Below are 15,121 nucleotides of genomic sequence, written 5' to 3' on the forward strand. Positions count from 1 at the left end.
ATTATTTTTTAGGATTTTTCCATTTGACTTCATAAGGAATATTGGTCTATAAGTTTCCTTTCTTGTAATATCCTTACCAGGGTTTAATATTAAGTTTATGTTGATCTCTTAATGCACGATGGAGAATGTTCTCTATTTTTTCTATTACATGAAAGAGTTTGTGTAAGATTGATATTATTTTTCTTAATTGTATGGAGGAATTTTCCAATGAAGACATATAGGCCTATATGGTTCTCATATTTGAAAGATTTTAAACTAAAAGGGGGCAAATAGGGGATGATCTCTGGTCATGGCACAGAAGATCCTCCCACATCCTCTCACAGACACACGAAATCTACAGCTACATATAGATAATTTCCCTCTGAAGACTAATTGAACTGTGCTGTAAAACAAGTGATTAAAGGACCACATCAAGATGAGTAAGAGACGCAGAGACAATCTTATCAAAAAAGCCCACCCCCAGCCCAGAAACACAAGAGGGAGGGACGTCACCAGGCCAATACTTCTCTCTCAGAGGAGTGAGGGGTTGTTGCTCCATATCAGACACCACAACCTCTGGTATCTACACCAGAAAAACAAGCCCCAGATTGTCTGATGGGGAAAATCCATGGGGCTGACATCTGGAGGTCCCAAAGTGCTATAGGAAACTGAAATTCCATCTTGGAAGTCTCTCTCACCCCAAGACTGAACAAAACAAAACAAAACAAAACAAAACAAAAACAGGAGTTTGTGTTTTTTTGTTTTTTGTTTTTAAAAAACAGGAGTTTGAAAAGCACCTAGACTGTATGTGAAGGGAATTTATTTGCGGATCCAAGGACATTGCCTGCAGGGGCTGGGGACAGTTGAGACACTCTGGAGATGGAGGTGCTGGAGGACACCATTTTGCGCTCTCTCCACATGGCCTGCTAGCACAGGATGCTGAGCTCGGAGGTAGCACCCTCCTGCCACCTTGCTGAGATTGGCAGGGCCATGCGGTCATGGCATTTGCTGAGGTCAGAGAGCACTCCCCAATTCCCTGGCTGGTCAGAGTTCTTCTACTCCTAGCTAAAGTCTGCAAACATAGGTGATTGCAACACTCCTCTCCCCCCCACCCCCGGCTTAGGCTGGCAAGTGCAAGAGGTCATGGCATTCTCCTACTTTCAGCCTAAAGCCAAGATCTGCACAAAGACAAGGCACGATTCTCCTGCATTGTTAAAGCCCATGGGTGAGCAGTCAAGACATTTTTCTGCTTCCTCTCTGGAACTACTAATGTGCCCCACCCCCAATATTCTTCAGCAGCCTTGCCAAAGCCAACAGACACACAGCCCACACAGGGACACCCCTGATTGCCTGGCCCTGGTGGCCAAGAGGACTTGTGTTCCAGATCTCAATGGGACTGTAACAATCAGAAAAACAGTTCTTGACAGGCCACACACCCCAGCATGCTGCTTAGACAGCAAACTACAACATAATCCCAGTCTTCCTGTGAAAAAGCCTGTTTCAAAAAGCCTAGAGCTTCAGCCTGAGGGACAGGCTTCAGGTTTCCCAAGAATCTAGAGGCTAAGGAGGCATTCACAAGGAATGTAAGCAGGGAAACCCCCTGCTGGCTATACCCCTTGGCCTTGCTACACTTTAACAAGACTTCCAAGAAAGGAGCTTATACACTTATCTGGAGACCTGATTTTTGCAGTTGTCGCCCAGGGGACCTAGAGATCTTCTGGTCTGGAAAGCAGCAGAGATTACAATTGCAACCTCATAAGGCTATGTACATATGCATAATTTAAAAGCGCCCCCTCAGAGTCTGGCTTCCAATCAACCTGAAACTATGTTCTAAGTGAAATTCCTCCCTTGGATCACTGACAAGTCTTGGCACACCCTCTACAATGAGGTCATATCAAGAATAAATTTGGCAGTTTAGACAAAGTTTCAAGAGACAACCAAGAGCTAGGGCAGGGTTGAATGAGAAAGATAATAATTTAAGCAAGGCCACTTCTTCAAGAGAGAGAGGTAGATGTTTTGCCTAATACATAGAAATAAACACAGAATCAAGCAAAATGAAGAGGAAGAGAAATGTATTCCAAACAAAAGAATAAGAGAAAACCTCAGAAAACGACCTTAATGATATGCAGATATGTAATCTACCTGATAAGGAATTCAAAGTAATGATCATAAAGAAGCTCACCAAACTCAGAAGAAAAATGAATAAACACAGTGAGAACTTCAACAAAGAGAAAACATAAGAGAGCACAAAGAAAGAAGAAAAGGAAAACGTAAGAGAGTACCAAAGAGAATTCTCAGAGCTGAAGAATACAAAAACTGAACTGAAAAATACATTACAACAACAGATTTGATAAAGCAGAAGAAAGAATCAGCAACCTGGAAGATAAAGCAATGAAACTCACCCAGACAGAGTATCAAAAAGAAAAAACAACTTTAAAAAATAAAGATATAACTTAAGTGACCACTGGGGCAACATCAAGCACAATAGCATTTGTATTATAAGGGATCCAGAAGGAGAGGAGTGACAGTGTCAGAAAACTTATTTTAATATATAATAGCTGAAAACTTCCCTAATTTAGGGAGAGAGATATCTAGGTCCAAGAATCCTGAGAGTTCCAAAAATGATGAACCCAAAGAGAGGTACACTAGGACACATTAAGATTAAAATGTCAAAAAAAAAAAAAAAAAAAAAAAAGATTAAAATGTCAAAAGTTGGGGCATCTGGGTGGCTCAGAGTTGGCTCAGGTCATAATCTCAGAGTCCTGGGATCAAGCCCCATGTCAGGCTCCCTGCTCTGTGGGAAGCCTGCTTCTCTCTCTCCCTCCCTCTGGCTGCTCAGGCTCTGTCTCTGTCTCTCTGTCTCTGTCTCTGTCTCTCTCCCTCTCTCTCAAATAAATAAAATCTTAAAAAAAATAAAATGTTAAAGGTTAAAATTAAGGAGAAACTCTTAAAAGCAGCAAGGGAAAACAAATTGCATACAAGGGAAATGCCATAGGCTATTTATCAGCAGATTTATCAGCAGAAATTTTTCAAGCCAAAAAAAAAGAATTTTTTTCAAGCCAAAAGAAAGTGGCATGATATATTCAAAGTGCTAAAAGAAATAAGCTTTCAACCAAGAATACTCTATCCAGTAAAATTATCATTCAGATTTGAAGTAGAGTTTAACGACACCCCAGTACCCCACCCATTCCTCCCTTTTCCCAGGCTGCCAACTTCTAACCACAATAGTGACTCTGTGCTTGTCTGTTTAGTTCTGTGTATAAATGGAATGTTGTGGAGATGACCCTTCCTTGTGCCACCTGGTTCCCCTCCCCTTTTCCCCTGGTCTTTGCACTCATGGAAACAGGACCAGTAAGGGACCTTCAATTAAAACACACACACACACACACACACACACACACACACACAAACCATAAGACATCAGAGGTAGTAAAAATGTAGGATTTTTGGATGTGTTCAAATTTAAGTTGCTATTAACTTAAAATAGACTGTTATGAACATGGGATAAGATACGTGAGCCTCATAGTATCTACAAAGTAAATACACAAAAGAAAATGAGAAAGAAATCTAAACAACACTAAAGAAAGTCATCAAACTACAAGAGAAGAGAGGAATACAAAAATAGTTGGAGAACAATTAACAAAATGGCAATAAATACATACCTATCCATAATTACTTTAAATGTAAATGAACTAAATTCTCCAATCAAAAGATGTGGAGTGTATGAAGGGATTATAAAAGCCAAGACATATCTATTTGCTACCTAGAAGAGACTCATTTCAGAAGTAAAGACATACACAAACTGAAAGTGAAAGGATGGAAAAATACTCCATGTAAATGGAAACAAAAGGAAAGCTAATGCAGCTATGCTTATATCAGACAAAATAGACTTTAAAACAAAGACTTTAATAAAAAACAAAGGGGCACTACATAATTATGGAGAGGTCAATCCTGTAAGAAAATATAACACTTACAAACATATGTGCACCCAACATAGGAGCATCAAAATATATGAAGCCAATAGTAACAGACCTAAAGGGGGAACTTGATAGCAGTGTAGTGAAAGTAGGAGATTTTAACACCCTACTGATACCAATGGGTTTATCATCCAGATAGAAAATCAATAAGAAAACATCAGCCTTAAATAACACATTAGACCAGATGGACTTAAGTATATAGAGAACATTCCATCCCAAAGCAGCAGAATAGAGAGGTGCCTGGCTGACTCAGTCAGTAAAGCATTTGACTCTCGTTCTTGGGGTTGTGAGTTCAAGCCCCACTTTGAGCATAGAGATTACTTTAAAAGAAAAAAAACAGCAGAATACACATTCTTCTCAAGTGCGCACAGAACAATCTCCTCGGTATTTCATCTTTTAGGCCATAAAACAAGTTTCAATAAATTCAAGAAGATTGAAATCATATGAAGTATCTTTTCTGATTACAATGGTATAAAAAACTAGACATCAATTACAAGAAGAAAACTGGCAAAATTACAAATATGTTGAGGTTAATCCTGGAGTCCCGGGATTGAGTCCCACATCGGGCTCTCTGCATGGAGCCTGCTTCTCCATCCTCTTCCTATGTCTCTGCCTCTCTCTCTGTGTCTCTCATGAATAAATAAATAAAATCTTAAAAAAAAAAAAAAGAAAACAAAAGAAGAGAAATCTCAAATAAACAATTTAACTTTACACCTAAGGGGACTAAAAAAAAAAAAAAGATTAAATGATGCCCAAAGTTAGTAGAAGGAAGGAAATAATAAACCAGAGAGAAATAAATGAAATAGAGAAATAGAGACCAAAAAAGACTAAAAAGAAAATATCGATGAAACTAAGAGCTGGTTCTTCAAAAAGATAAAATCAATAAACTTTTAGCTAGACTCACCAAGACAGAAGAAGAAGAAGAAGAAGAAGAAGAAGAAGAAGAAGAAGAAGAAGAAGAAGAAGAAGAAAAAGAAGAAGAAGAAGAAGAAAAAGAAGAAGAAGAAAAAGAAGAAGAAAAAGAAGAAGAAAAAAGAAGAAGAAAAAAGAAGAAGAAGGAGAAAAGAAAAAAGAGGGCTCAAATAAATAAAATAAATGAAAGAGGACATGTTACACCTGTAAGAATGGCTAAAATAAAAAAGACAAGAAATAACATGTGTTGGTGAAGATGTGAAAAAAGGAACACTTGTACACTGTTGATGGAAATGTAAACTGGTACAGACTCTGTAGAAAAGAGTATGGAATGTTAAAAATAGAAATAACATATGATCCAATAATTCCACTATGAAAACATGAAATTGAAAAGATATTTGCACCCCTATGCATCACTGTTTACAATAGTCAAGATATGGAAGCAGCCTAAGTGTCCATTGACAGACGAATGAATAAGGAAGATGTGGTGTATTATGCAGCCATAAAAGAATAAGATCGTGCTATTTGAGACAACATGGAAGGATCTAAAGGGTATTATGCTAAGTGAAATAAGTCAGACTGAGAAAGACAAATACCATATGATTTCACTCATATGTGGATCTAAAAAAAAAAGGAATAAACATACAAAAAGCAGAATTAGATCTGTAAACATAAAGAACAAACTTATGGTTACTAGAGAGCAGAGTGTGAGAAAATGGGCAAATGAGTGAATGGGGAGTGGGAGATATAGGCTTCAAGTTATAGAATGAATATGTCACAGAAATAAAAGGCACAACATAAGGAATATAGTCAATGATATTATGTAGTGATGTATGATGATAGGTGGTAGCTACATTCATGATGAATATAGCATAATGTATAAACTTGTCAAATCACTATGTTGTACACCTGAAACTAATATAACATTGTGTGCCATAGTCAAAAAAGAAAAGGAAGGAAGGAGAAAGGGAGGACGGATGGGAAAACCTTTTTTTCTTAAAAGACATTGAAGAAGACATAAATAAATGGAAAGATAGTCCATATTCATGGACTGGAAGAATTACTATTATTAAAATGTCCATAATACCCAAAGTGATCTACAGATTGAATGCAATTCCTATCAGAATTCCAAAGGCATTTTTCACAGAACTACAACAAATAATTCTAAAATTTGACCCCATAAAAACAAAATCTTAAGAAGAACAAAGCTGGAAGTATCATGGTCCCTGACTTAAAACTGTACTACAAAGCTGTAGTAATCAAAACAGCATGGTACTGTCATAAAAACAGACTCATAGATCAATGGAACAGATTAGATAGCCCAGAAATAAACTCATGCATATATCATCAGATAATGTACAACAAAAGAGACAAGAATATACAATCAGGAAAAGACAATCTCTTCAGTAAATGGTTTTGGGAAAACTGGACAGCTACATGCAAAAGAATGAAACTGGAGGGATCCCTGGGTGGCGCAGCGGTTTAGCGCCTGCCTTTGGCCCAGGGCGTGATCCTGGAGACCCGGGATCAAATCCCACGTCAGGCTCCCGGTGCATGGAGCCTGCTTCTCCCTCTGCCTATGTCTCTGCCTCTCTCTCTCTCTCTCTCTCTCTCTCTCTCTCAATGACTCATAAATAAATAAAAATTAAAAAAAAAAGAATGAAACTGGATTATTCTCTTACACCATATACATCAATTAATTCAAAATGGATTAAAGACTTGAATGTGTAAGACTTGCATGAGAAGCCATGGAATGAGAACCACCTGAGTTTTCCTAGGAGTGTCCATGACCTTAGAACAGAATGAATAATTGAGTGTTGAATTCAGAACAGCACATGTTGTTCAAAATTTCAGTTTGTATCGATAAGAAAATTAAACAAAGATGTTCCACTATTTCTCCTCTTTCTAGGTTATCTTGGTTATCTCACGTTCCCTCAGCCACCAGAGACCAGGAACTATGAGATCCCGCTGTGCCTGGAACATGGACATTGGTTCCCAGCTGTACTTCCTTAGTGCCACCAATTATTGTCTTGAAAATTGCATCACTGGCAGACATACATACTGATGTTTTGAGCTTTTTAAAGAGCTTCTTGAAAGTAGCATCAGGGGACACCTGGGTGGCTCAGTGGTTGAGCCTTTGACTCAGGTCATGATCCCGGGGTCCTGGCATCGAGTCCCACATTAGGCTCCTGGGGGAAAGCCTGCCTCTGCCTCTGCCTATGTCTCTGCCTCTCTCTGTGTGTCTCTCATGAATATATAAATAAAATCTTTTTTAAAAAATGTAGCATCAGCCCCCCAAAAAAGCCTCAATCTTGACACTTTATAAATGAGAAACTGCTAACTTCCAAGATTTTAAATCCAGTTTTACCCTCAAACCAGCTTCCTATCAGTAAGACAGCCAACCAGAGCCGGTAAACCCACAGTACATCAAACCTTCAAATACAATCTGCCAGTAGGAAGTTGGTCAGAGGTCAAAGGTGTGCAGATATTGTTAAAGAACAAAATTTGGGGCAGCCCAGGTGGCTCAGCGGTTTAGCATCTGCCTTCAGCCCAGGGCATGATCCTGGAGATCCTGGATCGAGTCCCACATCGAGCTCCCTGCATGGAGCCTGCTTCTCCCTCTGCCTGTGTCTCTGCCTCTCTCTCTCTCTCTCTCTGTGTCTCTCATGAATAAATGAACAAAATGTTTAAAAAGTTAAAAAAAGAACAAAATTCAACAAAGTAAATTTGAGGATCTAATTAGCTTTATGAGGGGATTCATGAATCAGGCAGCGTCCTGTCTAGCAAGTAGAGAGCGTGTTCTGAGGAGTTGTACAAAACAGAAAAAAAAAATGTTTTAATAGGAAGAAGGGTGGGCAAGGAAGTTATTAGCAAAAAGAAAGACAAGGAAGGAAGAGAGGGAGGGAGGGGGAAAGAGAGGGATGGTTTCTGGCCAGTACACCTTTTGGAGGTGGGGGTGGAGGGACAGGCACATGACCTCACCAGTGCTGATCTGGAAATTTCAGGTTGACTGTTAAAGGTCACATTCCTGGAATAAGATGAAACTATAATTAAGTCTTGGTTTGGTATTGTGGGGGGTGGGAGGGATGACTCCAACTGTTGCTTGTTGTTTCTTCTTTTTTAACATTATTATGAATATAATCCCCTTGTGTGCACCTCCAGAAATTCCCAGCGTGGACTAAGTCAGCAAACTCCATTAATGGAGACAACAGACCAGAACTGGGGAAAGGACTACACCAGCAAGTCCCAGGAAACAGGACTCTGGGCTAGAACTGGAGACCAGATTTCAACGTGGAATTGCAAGCAAGAGCTTGAGGCAAGAGCTAAGGACTGACACTTGGTTAGAGCCTCTGGTAAGTTTAGATTGCCCCATCTTGGAAAGCCAGTTAGATCAGAAGCTTGAAGCAGAGAATAGAGCTCAAGCAGAGAGGAAATCACAGCCCTTGGAAACATCTGTTTTTTAGGGAAGACCCTAGAGCACTGACACTCAAAGCAGGAGAAGTCTGATGCTGCAAAGTTTTGAGCATGAGCAGTCCCCAGCTTTGTGCCTTCCTACACCCCCATCCCATTGGGCCAGGCCCTGGGGGCATCACCTCCCAGAAGCAGGCAAAGACCACGTGGGCCATGGCTACAAAACGCATTAGGAAATACACCAAGGAAACTGCCTGGAAACAATGTCCCCAGAGTGCCAGCCAGGTTCTGGGAAGAGTTGAGCCATCAGAACTCTCTAGAAGGAATGGTGTTAAAACTCTGCTTTGAGGTGCAAGAAATTAGGGATTTGCATAATTGTGGCCCCTGGGAAATTGTAAAAAATTGGTCCTAGCCACACAGAGAAATCACTGCAGCTGCCTGAAGCTGTGCCCCCAAGTGACTCTCCTCTCTGCTAGGGGCGCACTGGGATCCTTCCACTGTTGTAGAGTGTGTCCCCCTGGGTTCTGGTCGGTCCTGTTTGTATTTGACTCTTCTGAGCCATGAAGAGATGTTAGAAAACTCAGTTACCTTCATCCCCAGCAGGCAGCCCAGCCACTGACAGGAAACAGAATCTCAATAAATGATTGTTGGAAGAATGAATGAGTGAAAGAGCAAATGAATGTGGGTCAGCCTTATTCTGTGTGTATCTGTCTCTCATGCACACACACACACACACACACATACATACATATGTGTGTGTGTGTTTCATTGGTTATATCAGAATCTCAAATAAAATTGAAATTCTTCCCTCACCAGAATGATTTCTTTTGGGTCCCCAGACTTGGGATCCATACTTTTTGCTCTGTCGAGGTAGGAAGATGTCACTGCATTCATTACAGGATTTTTAAATTCAACCTCCAAGAGAGTGGTCAGGGGGTGTGGGGTCTCGATGACCCCGGAAACATGCTGACCCTTCTGGGCACAGCTTTGTTCCTGGACCCAAGTCAACCCTAGTGATTAATGGGGCTCAAGTAGTACAACCAGATTACCTTCACATGCTGTATCTCTTTTTTGTTTCCTGTGGGACACTTCCCAGATGGAGTCTTCAACCCCCAGGAAACCTCTCCTGGGTTGGCGAGAATGTGGAGTTGGACTACTTACCACATTTCCTCTCCTAAAGGTCCTGCCCTTTGGAGCCTTGCCCCTGAGTTACTGCTCAGTTTTGTATTTCACAAAACTACTGTGTACCGATTGCAGGTCATTCCCACTCTGTCCCTGCACACACATACTTGTCCCCTGGTGTTCTCTTACATGTGACAAGCCACACTCACTTCATTTCCCACATTTATCACCACAAGGTTCTCGCAGAAAATTTTGCTGCCAGGATTCATTCAACACTAGATGTTAGGTAACATGAGAGTCCGAGCACATTCTCATGGGGCATTGGCACCAGCGATCTACACCTGAAGGAAAGAGAAATCTTGAAATGTGTTTTAGCCAAGTAGAAAGTAGATAACGTATCTGACAAGCAGATACAAGATTACAGTAGGCCTTAATCTGGCTTCTTCCTTAGCTGGGATTAAATTTGGCTACGTATGAAAGAAAACCCCAATTAACAGAGACTTAAGCACACAGGGTTTACTTTCTCAAAAGAAGTGGGACAGTATACAAAGCTGGTGTTGGTAGTTCAAAGAAGCTCATTCCAGCTTTTGCCTCTGGGGTGACCCTGATTCTCAGGTATAAGATGGCTGCAAGAGCTCCAGCCATCATACTCATGTTCCAGATAGCAGAAGACTTCCCAGAAGTTGCACACAATAGTTTTTCATTCATATTTCTTAGGATGTGGTCATATATCCACACCCAGATGCAATGCAACTCAAAGGCTAAAAGAAATATAACCTTTATTTTGGGAATAAATGTAGAATGTAGAACTGTTCACAAGACAACTGCCCTGATCTCTTCAGAGGTTATTGTTCTAGATTTTAAAAGACTAAAGAGACATAAATGTGAGCTTGATTGACTCTGGGAGATATTTTAAGACAATAAGAAAAACTGGAATATGGACTGCATGTTAGGTGATATTTGAGAATCATGGCTAATTTCCTTAGGTGTGACCATGGAATTATGGTTTCACAGGAGCATGTCCTTATTGTATGAAATGCATGCTACAAAGTGCTTAGGAATGAACTGTCCTGACGTTTACCACTTCCAACAAAACACAATATATTGATAGGTAAAAATATCAATAGAGAAAACATGGAAAAGATAGTAAGAATTACTGAGCCTAAGTGGAGGGGGGTATGGATATTTATTATACTATTCTTCTAACTTTTCTGTATGTCTAAAAATTAGATGAGAGCAATCCCCCATTTGGTTTGGCTGTCCCGCAGTCTTTCACATGAGGTTGGCTGCCTCCTGGTGAAAGGAAATGATGTTCCTAGAGAAACTTTTGAGTCCCCCTGTTCAGAGGGTCTGCTAGTGGGTTGGATTCCAGAGCTTGCAGGTGTGGAGAGAGAGGACTACATCTTGGCCCTCAGCTTCTCCAAGGGTCTTTCCCCATTACCCAGGATACAACACAGCAGCAAATCCATGAATGGCATCACCCATTTGAGATAACAACGTGGCAGTAGGTAGAAAATGGATCTACTATACAAAATCATCTCATAATGTGAAGGCATTAGTAGTGTATCATATCAGGATGGTACTGGGTAGAGTAAAACAAATGCTAGACTTGAAACTAGAAGAATCTGTTCTTCCTCCACTGTTTCTGCCCATTATATCTGTGAAGCATTTCGGCTTCCTCATCTGTAAAATGAGGATCATGAGCACTGCTTCCCCAATCTCACAGGGCTATCTGAGGACCAAAGAAGATATTGTGTGTAATTTTCTGTAAACTTATAAATGTACAAGATTATTAGGAAGGTGAACTTGCTTGTCCAGAACTTCTTCATCTTATGAGGCTCCCATGCAATTATCCACAGATACCAAGACCAAATGAAAATTTTCAAAATCCTGCTTGTAGTGGTTTGTAAATAACTCCACAAATTCTTTGGTTTTCCTCCCTTCAAAAATGTAACCTAATTTCCCTTCCCTTGAGTGTAGGCTGGACTAAGTGACTTGCTCCTAACAGGGCTGCCGGATAAAATACATGATACCCAATTAAATTTGAATTTCAGATAAACAATAAAAGATTATTCATTGTTTATCTGAAATTCAAATTAAACTGGGCATCCTTTTGCTTTTGTTTGATAGTTTTGCTAGAACTGGCAGCCCTATTCTAATGAACAGAATGAAGTGGCATAAGTAATAGTACTTGACTCCAAAACTGGGTCGTAAAAGGCACTGCAGCCTCTGCCTTGCTCCCTCTTGCATTACTCACTCTGGGAGAAGCCAGATGCCATGGTTTGAGGGTCCTTGGGCAGCCCTATGGAGAGACCTACCGGCACATCCTGCCAACAGCCAGCACCCACTCCCGAGCCACATGAGTGAACCATCTGGAAGTGGATCCTCCAGGCCCCGTCAAGCCTCAGGCAACTGCCATGCCTGTCAACGTCTTGGTTACAATCTCATGAGACATGATGAGCCAGAACCACCCCAAATTCAGCTGCTCCTGAATTCCTGAGCCAGAGACACTGTGTGGGATAATAGCTGATCATTGTTTCAAGCTGCTACATTTTGGAGCCTCGGGCTCAGCCCTGGCTGGCCCTGAGATGTCTGCAGAAGGTTCCCCACCTTTCCCAGCCTCTGAGCTTTGATCACCATACCCCATTCTACCAGCATATTTCAGACCAATCAAGTGCCCACGACAGGTACCTCTGATGGCTCTTTTTTTTTTTTTTAAATTAATGGCACATAGTAGGAAGTCTGTCTGTTAAAAGGAGACCTTTTTTTTTTTTTTTTAAGTAGGCTCTATACCCAACATGGAACCTGAGATCAAGAGTTGTAGTTGCACCAGCTGAGCGAGCCAGGAGCCCCAAAAGATCCTGTGAGGCACTTGACCTGCATCAGAAGAAGATACTCAGGACCACGTTGAACCCTCCAAACCATTGTTTTTCCTGGTGAAAAAAAAAAAATGGGGCATCAGAAGGATTAGTTGGTCTCCCAAGGTGGAACTCCAAGGTCTGCACTCTTCCTGCCAACCACAATGAGTCATGGAGTGAACAGCACTCTTTGGTGCCCTCACAGCCCCCACCCTGGCTGGGGTGGTCATTCTCCTGGTATTTTTCCCACCGTCCCCCTGCTGGTACTCTTGGCTCAGGGGAGTTTCTAATTGCTGCCACAGGATGGAATGGGCCAGACACCTAAACTGGAGACCTTAATTCATTTGGTCCACAAACCAGTTTTAATGGACTGATACAACATCAGCTCCAATTTTATTTTTTTTATTTATTTATTTTTTAATTTTTATTTATTTATGATAGTCACAGAGAGAGAGAGAGAGGCAGAGACACAGGCAGAGGGAGAAGCAGGCTCCATGCACCAGGAGCCTGATGTGGGATTCGATCCCGGGTCTCCAGGATCACGCCCTGAGCCAAAGGCAGGCACCAAACCGCTGCGCCACCCAGGGATCCCAGCTCCAATTTTAAACAATGGAGCTGTCACATAAAACCTGCAGACTTCTGCCTTCTCTATCAATGAGATGTCAGCTGGCCCTCCTGGGGGGACAAGCCACCTGGAGCAGAAGAATACAGTCTCTTGTGAGATGGAGCCTGTGCCCTCCCATCTACCACTGAGAGCAGAGATGGAGGGTCCCCAGTGTCCTGCGCACTCGATTTTCCTGCCCAGAGGCACTGATTGAACACCACCAATAACTTCCTGTGCTATCCAAGGCACACCGTTGGCCCTGAGATGAAAGTGAGTAAATCATCTCAGCTCTATGTCTTAGTCTCCTGCTTGACCTTGAGAACACCATTCTGATGGGATGTTTTCCTGCTCCCATCCTCATGGATAACTGGACAAAAAGTATTGGCTACAGAACTTGAGCCAGAGCAGCCTATCAGAAGGTCAGCAGAGAAATGGCTATTTTTCAAGACACTAGATGTGTGTGACTTGATGTACCTACCCCTGTGAAGGAAACTACTGACGGAAGGAAGCTCAGCCCCTTCTGATACAGAGCTGTACCCACTCGTAGGCCCCACCAGTAGGAGGGTGACCTGAACAGGTAAGAATGGGAGAATCCAGGGAAACCTACTGCCCTTCTGTTTTCCTTCCCTGGGGGTCTGCCTCAGTGGAAGCCTCTCTCTCTCTCTCTCTCTCTCTCTCTCTCACACACACACACACACAGAAATGGGTGTGACAGTCACTCTGGCTGCAGCCCAAAGTGGCTTACTTACTAAATCCACAGTTTCTGTTTTCTTTTTCTGCAAGGAAGAGACATAATATAAGCTATTCCCAGGGAGAAAGTAGGGAAGAAAGAACAGCTTATTCCTGACCCATACTTGGAAACTCTTGTGTGAGGCAACATAAGAGGAAAGAGAAGGGCAGCTCGGGTGGCTCAGCGGTTTAGTGCCGCCTTCAGCCCAGGGCCTGATCTTGTAGACCCGGGATCAAGTCCTGTGTCAGGCTCCCTGCATGGATCCTGCTTCTCCCTCTGCCTATGTCTCTACCTCTCTCTCTCTCTCTCTCTCTCTCTCTCTCTCATGAATAAATAAATAAAATATTTTTTTAAAAAAAAGAGGAAAGAGAACCCCGTCTTACAAATTTCAAAGAAAGTACAATTTGGCATATCTCTCTAAAATGGCAATTTAGCAGTAACTACCAAAATTTAAGTGCATATAACCTTTACACAAGTGATCACACTTCTGGGAGTCTATTTTATGGAAATTCTAGGGGCGCCCGGGTGTCTCAGTCAGTTAAGCATCTGCCTTCAGCTCAGGTCATGATCTCAGGGTCCTGGGATCCAGCCCCACATCGGGCTCCCTGCCCCACCAGGAGTCTCCCTCTGCCTCCTCCCCTCTGCTTATGCTCATGCTCTTGTCTTTCTCTCTCAAATAAATTTAAAAATAAAAAGAAATTCTACTAGAAGAGCAAAAGATACATAAACCTAGAGACTCACTGCAGCACTGCCTGTGATGTGAAATGGTGAAGACAGCCTACACACGGCCAGCCAGAAGTAAACGCTGGTATGTCTAAGCTGTGGAAAACCACAGTTCTGTTAGAAAATGCATGGTACATCTAACAGAACACCAAAAAATTCCATCATGATACAGGAACAAAGCAAGCTGCAGGGTAAGATTTCACTTATTAACGGCTTATATTTAACTAATGTGAAATGGGCTGTGCCAATTATGCACAGAACACAAAACGTAGGAGTAAACAATGTATCAGCAAGTGGTATTAGCAACTCTAGGCACCATTCCGCTCAATGATCCTGGGCCCCAAAGGGCTACCTGGGCACCGCCAGTCTATGTCTCTCAGCACTGTGGGCTTTTCTGGGCTCTGAGCATCATTTTGAGAATTAAGAAATACTGGCTCTCCTTATACCACATGGCCCCTGGATGCCAGCCAAATACTTAACCTGGCCCTCAAGGGAGAAATAGCAGCCTGTTACAACTGTACTAAGAGGCAGAATGTTAGCCTCCAACAGAGAACCTTCCAAGGGGTAACTCTTCCTGACCCCTTCCCTTTCCTGAGCAGTTAGTCATAAAACCATTAGGTGGCACAGAGCAAGGCAGGTGCCTGCAATGGGGCAAAACACAAGCAGGTGGCTCAGAGTAGTGAAGCCCACACAGGATGAGGAGAATGTCCACAGAGTAAGCGGAGAGGACACATACACATGGTATGGAGCATCAGAGCAGCCCCAGCCAATAAGGAAAGTGACCACGGAGGGACAGGCCAACACA

At 42.0% G+C, this 15,121-nt stretch overlaps 1 protein-coding gene across 4 annotated transcripts in view; it reads left to right on the forward strand.

Moving 5' to 3' along the window:
- TXNL4B (thioredoxin like 4B) overlaps positions 1 to 15,121 on the forward strand; it is a 45,222-nt gene that overhangs the window by 26,230 nt on the left and 3,871 nt on the right. Inside the window, exons 4-5 of one of the 4 annotated variants that reach the window (XR_013375011.1) lie at positions 8,031 to 8,221; positions 12,183 to 13,440. Coding sequence is in view for 2 of the 4 variants with exons in the window: in XM_077889310.1 (XP_077745436.1) it covers positions 8,031 to 8,202 (172 nt within the window). In the remaining 2 variants the exon portion in view is untranslated. Of the gene's footprint in view, positions 1 to 8,030; positions 8,222 to 8,332; positions 9,090 to 12,182; positions 13,441 to 15,121 lie in introns of those variants that run through there. The other 3 variants (XR_013375013.1, XM_077889310.1, XM_077889293.1) reach the window with 3 other exon arrangements.

The sequence above is a fragment of the Canis aureus genome, chromosome 3, assembly GCF_053574225.1.
Source record: "Canis aureus isolate CA01 chromosome 3, VMU_Caureus_v.1.0, whole genome shotgun sequence".
Taxonomy (NCBI): Eukaryota; Metazoa; Chordata; class Mammalia; order Carnivora; family Canidae; genus Canis; species Canis aureus.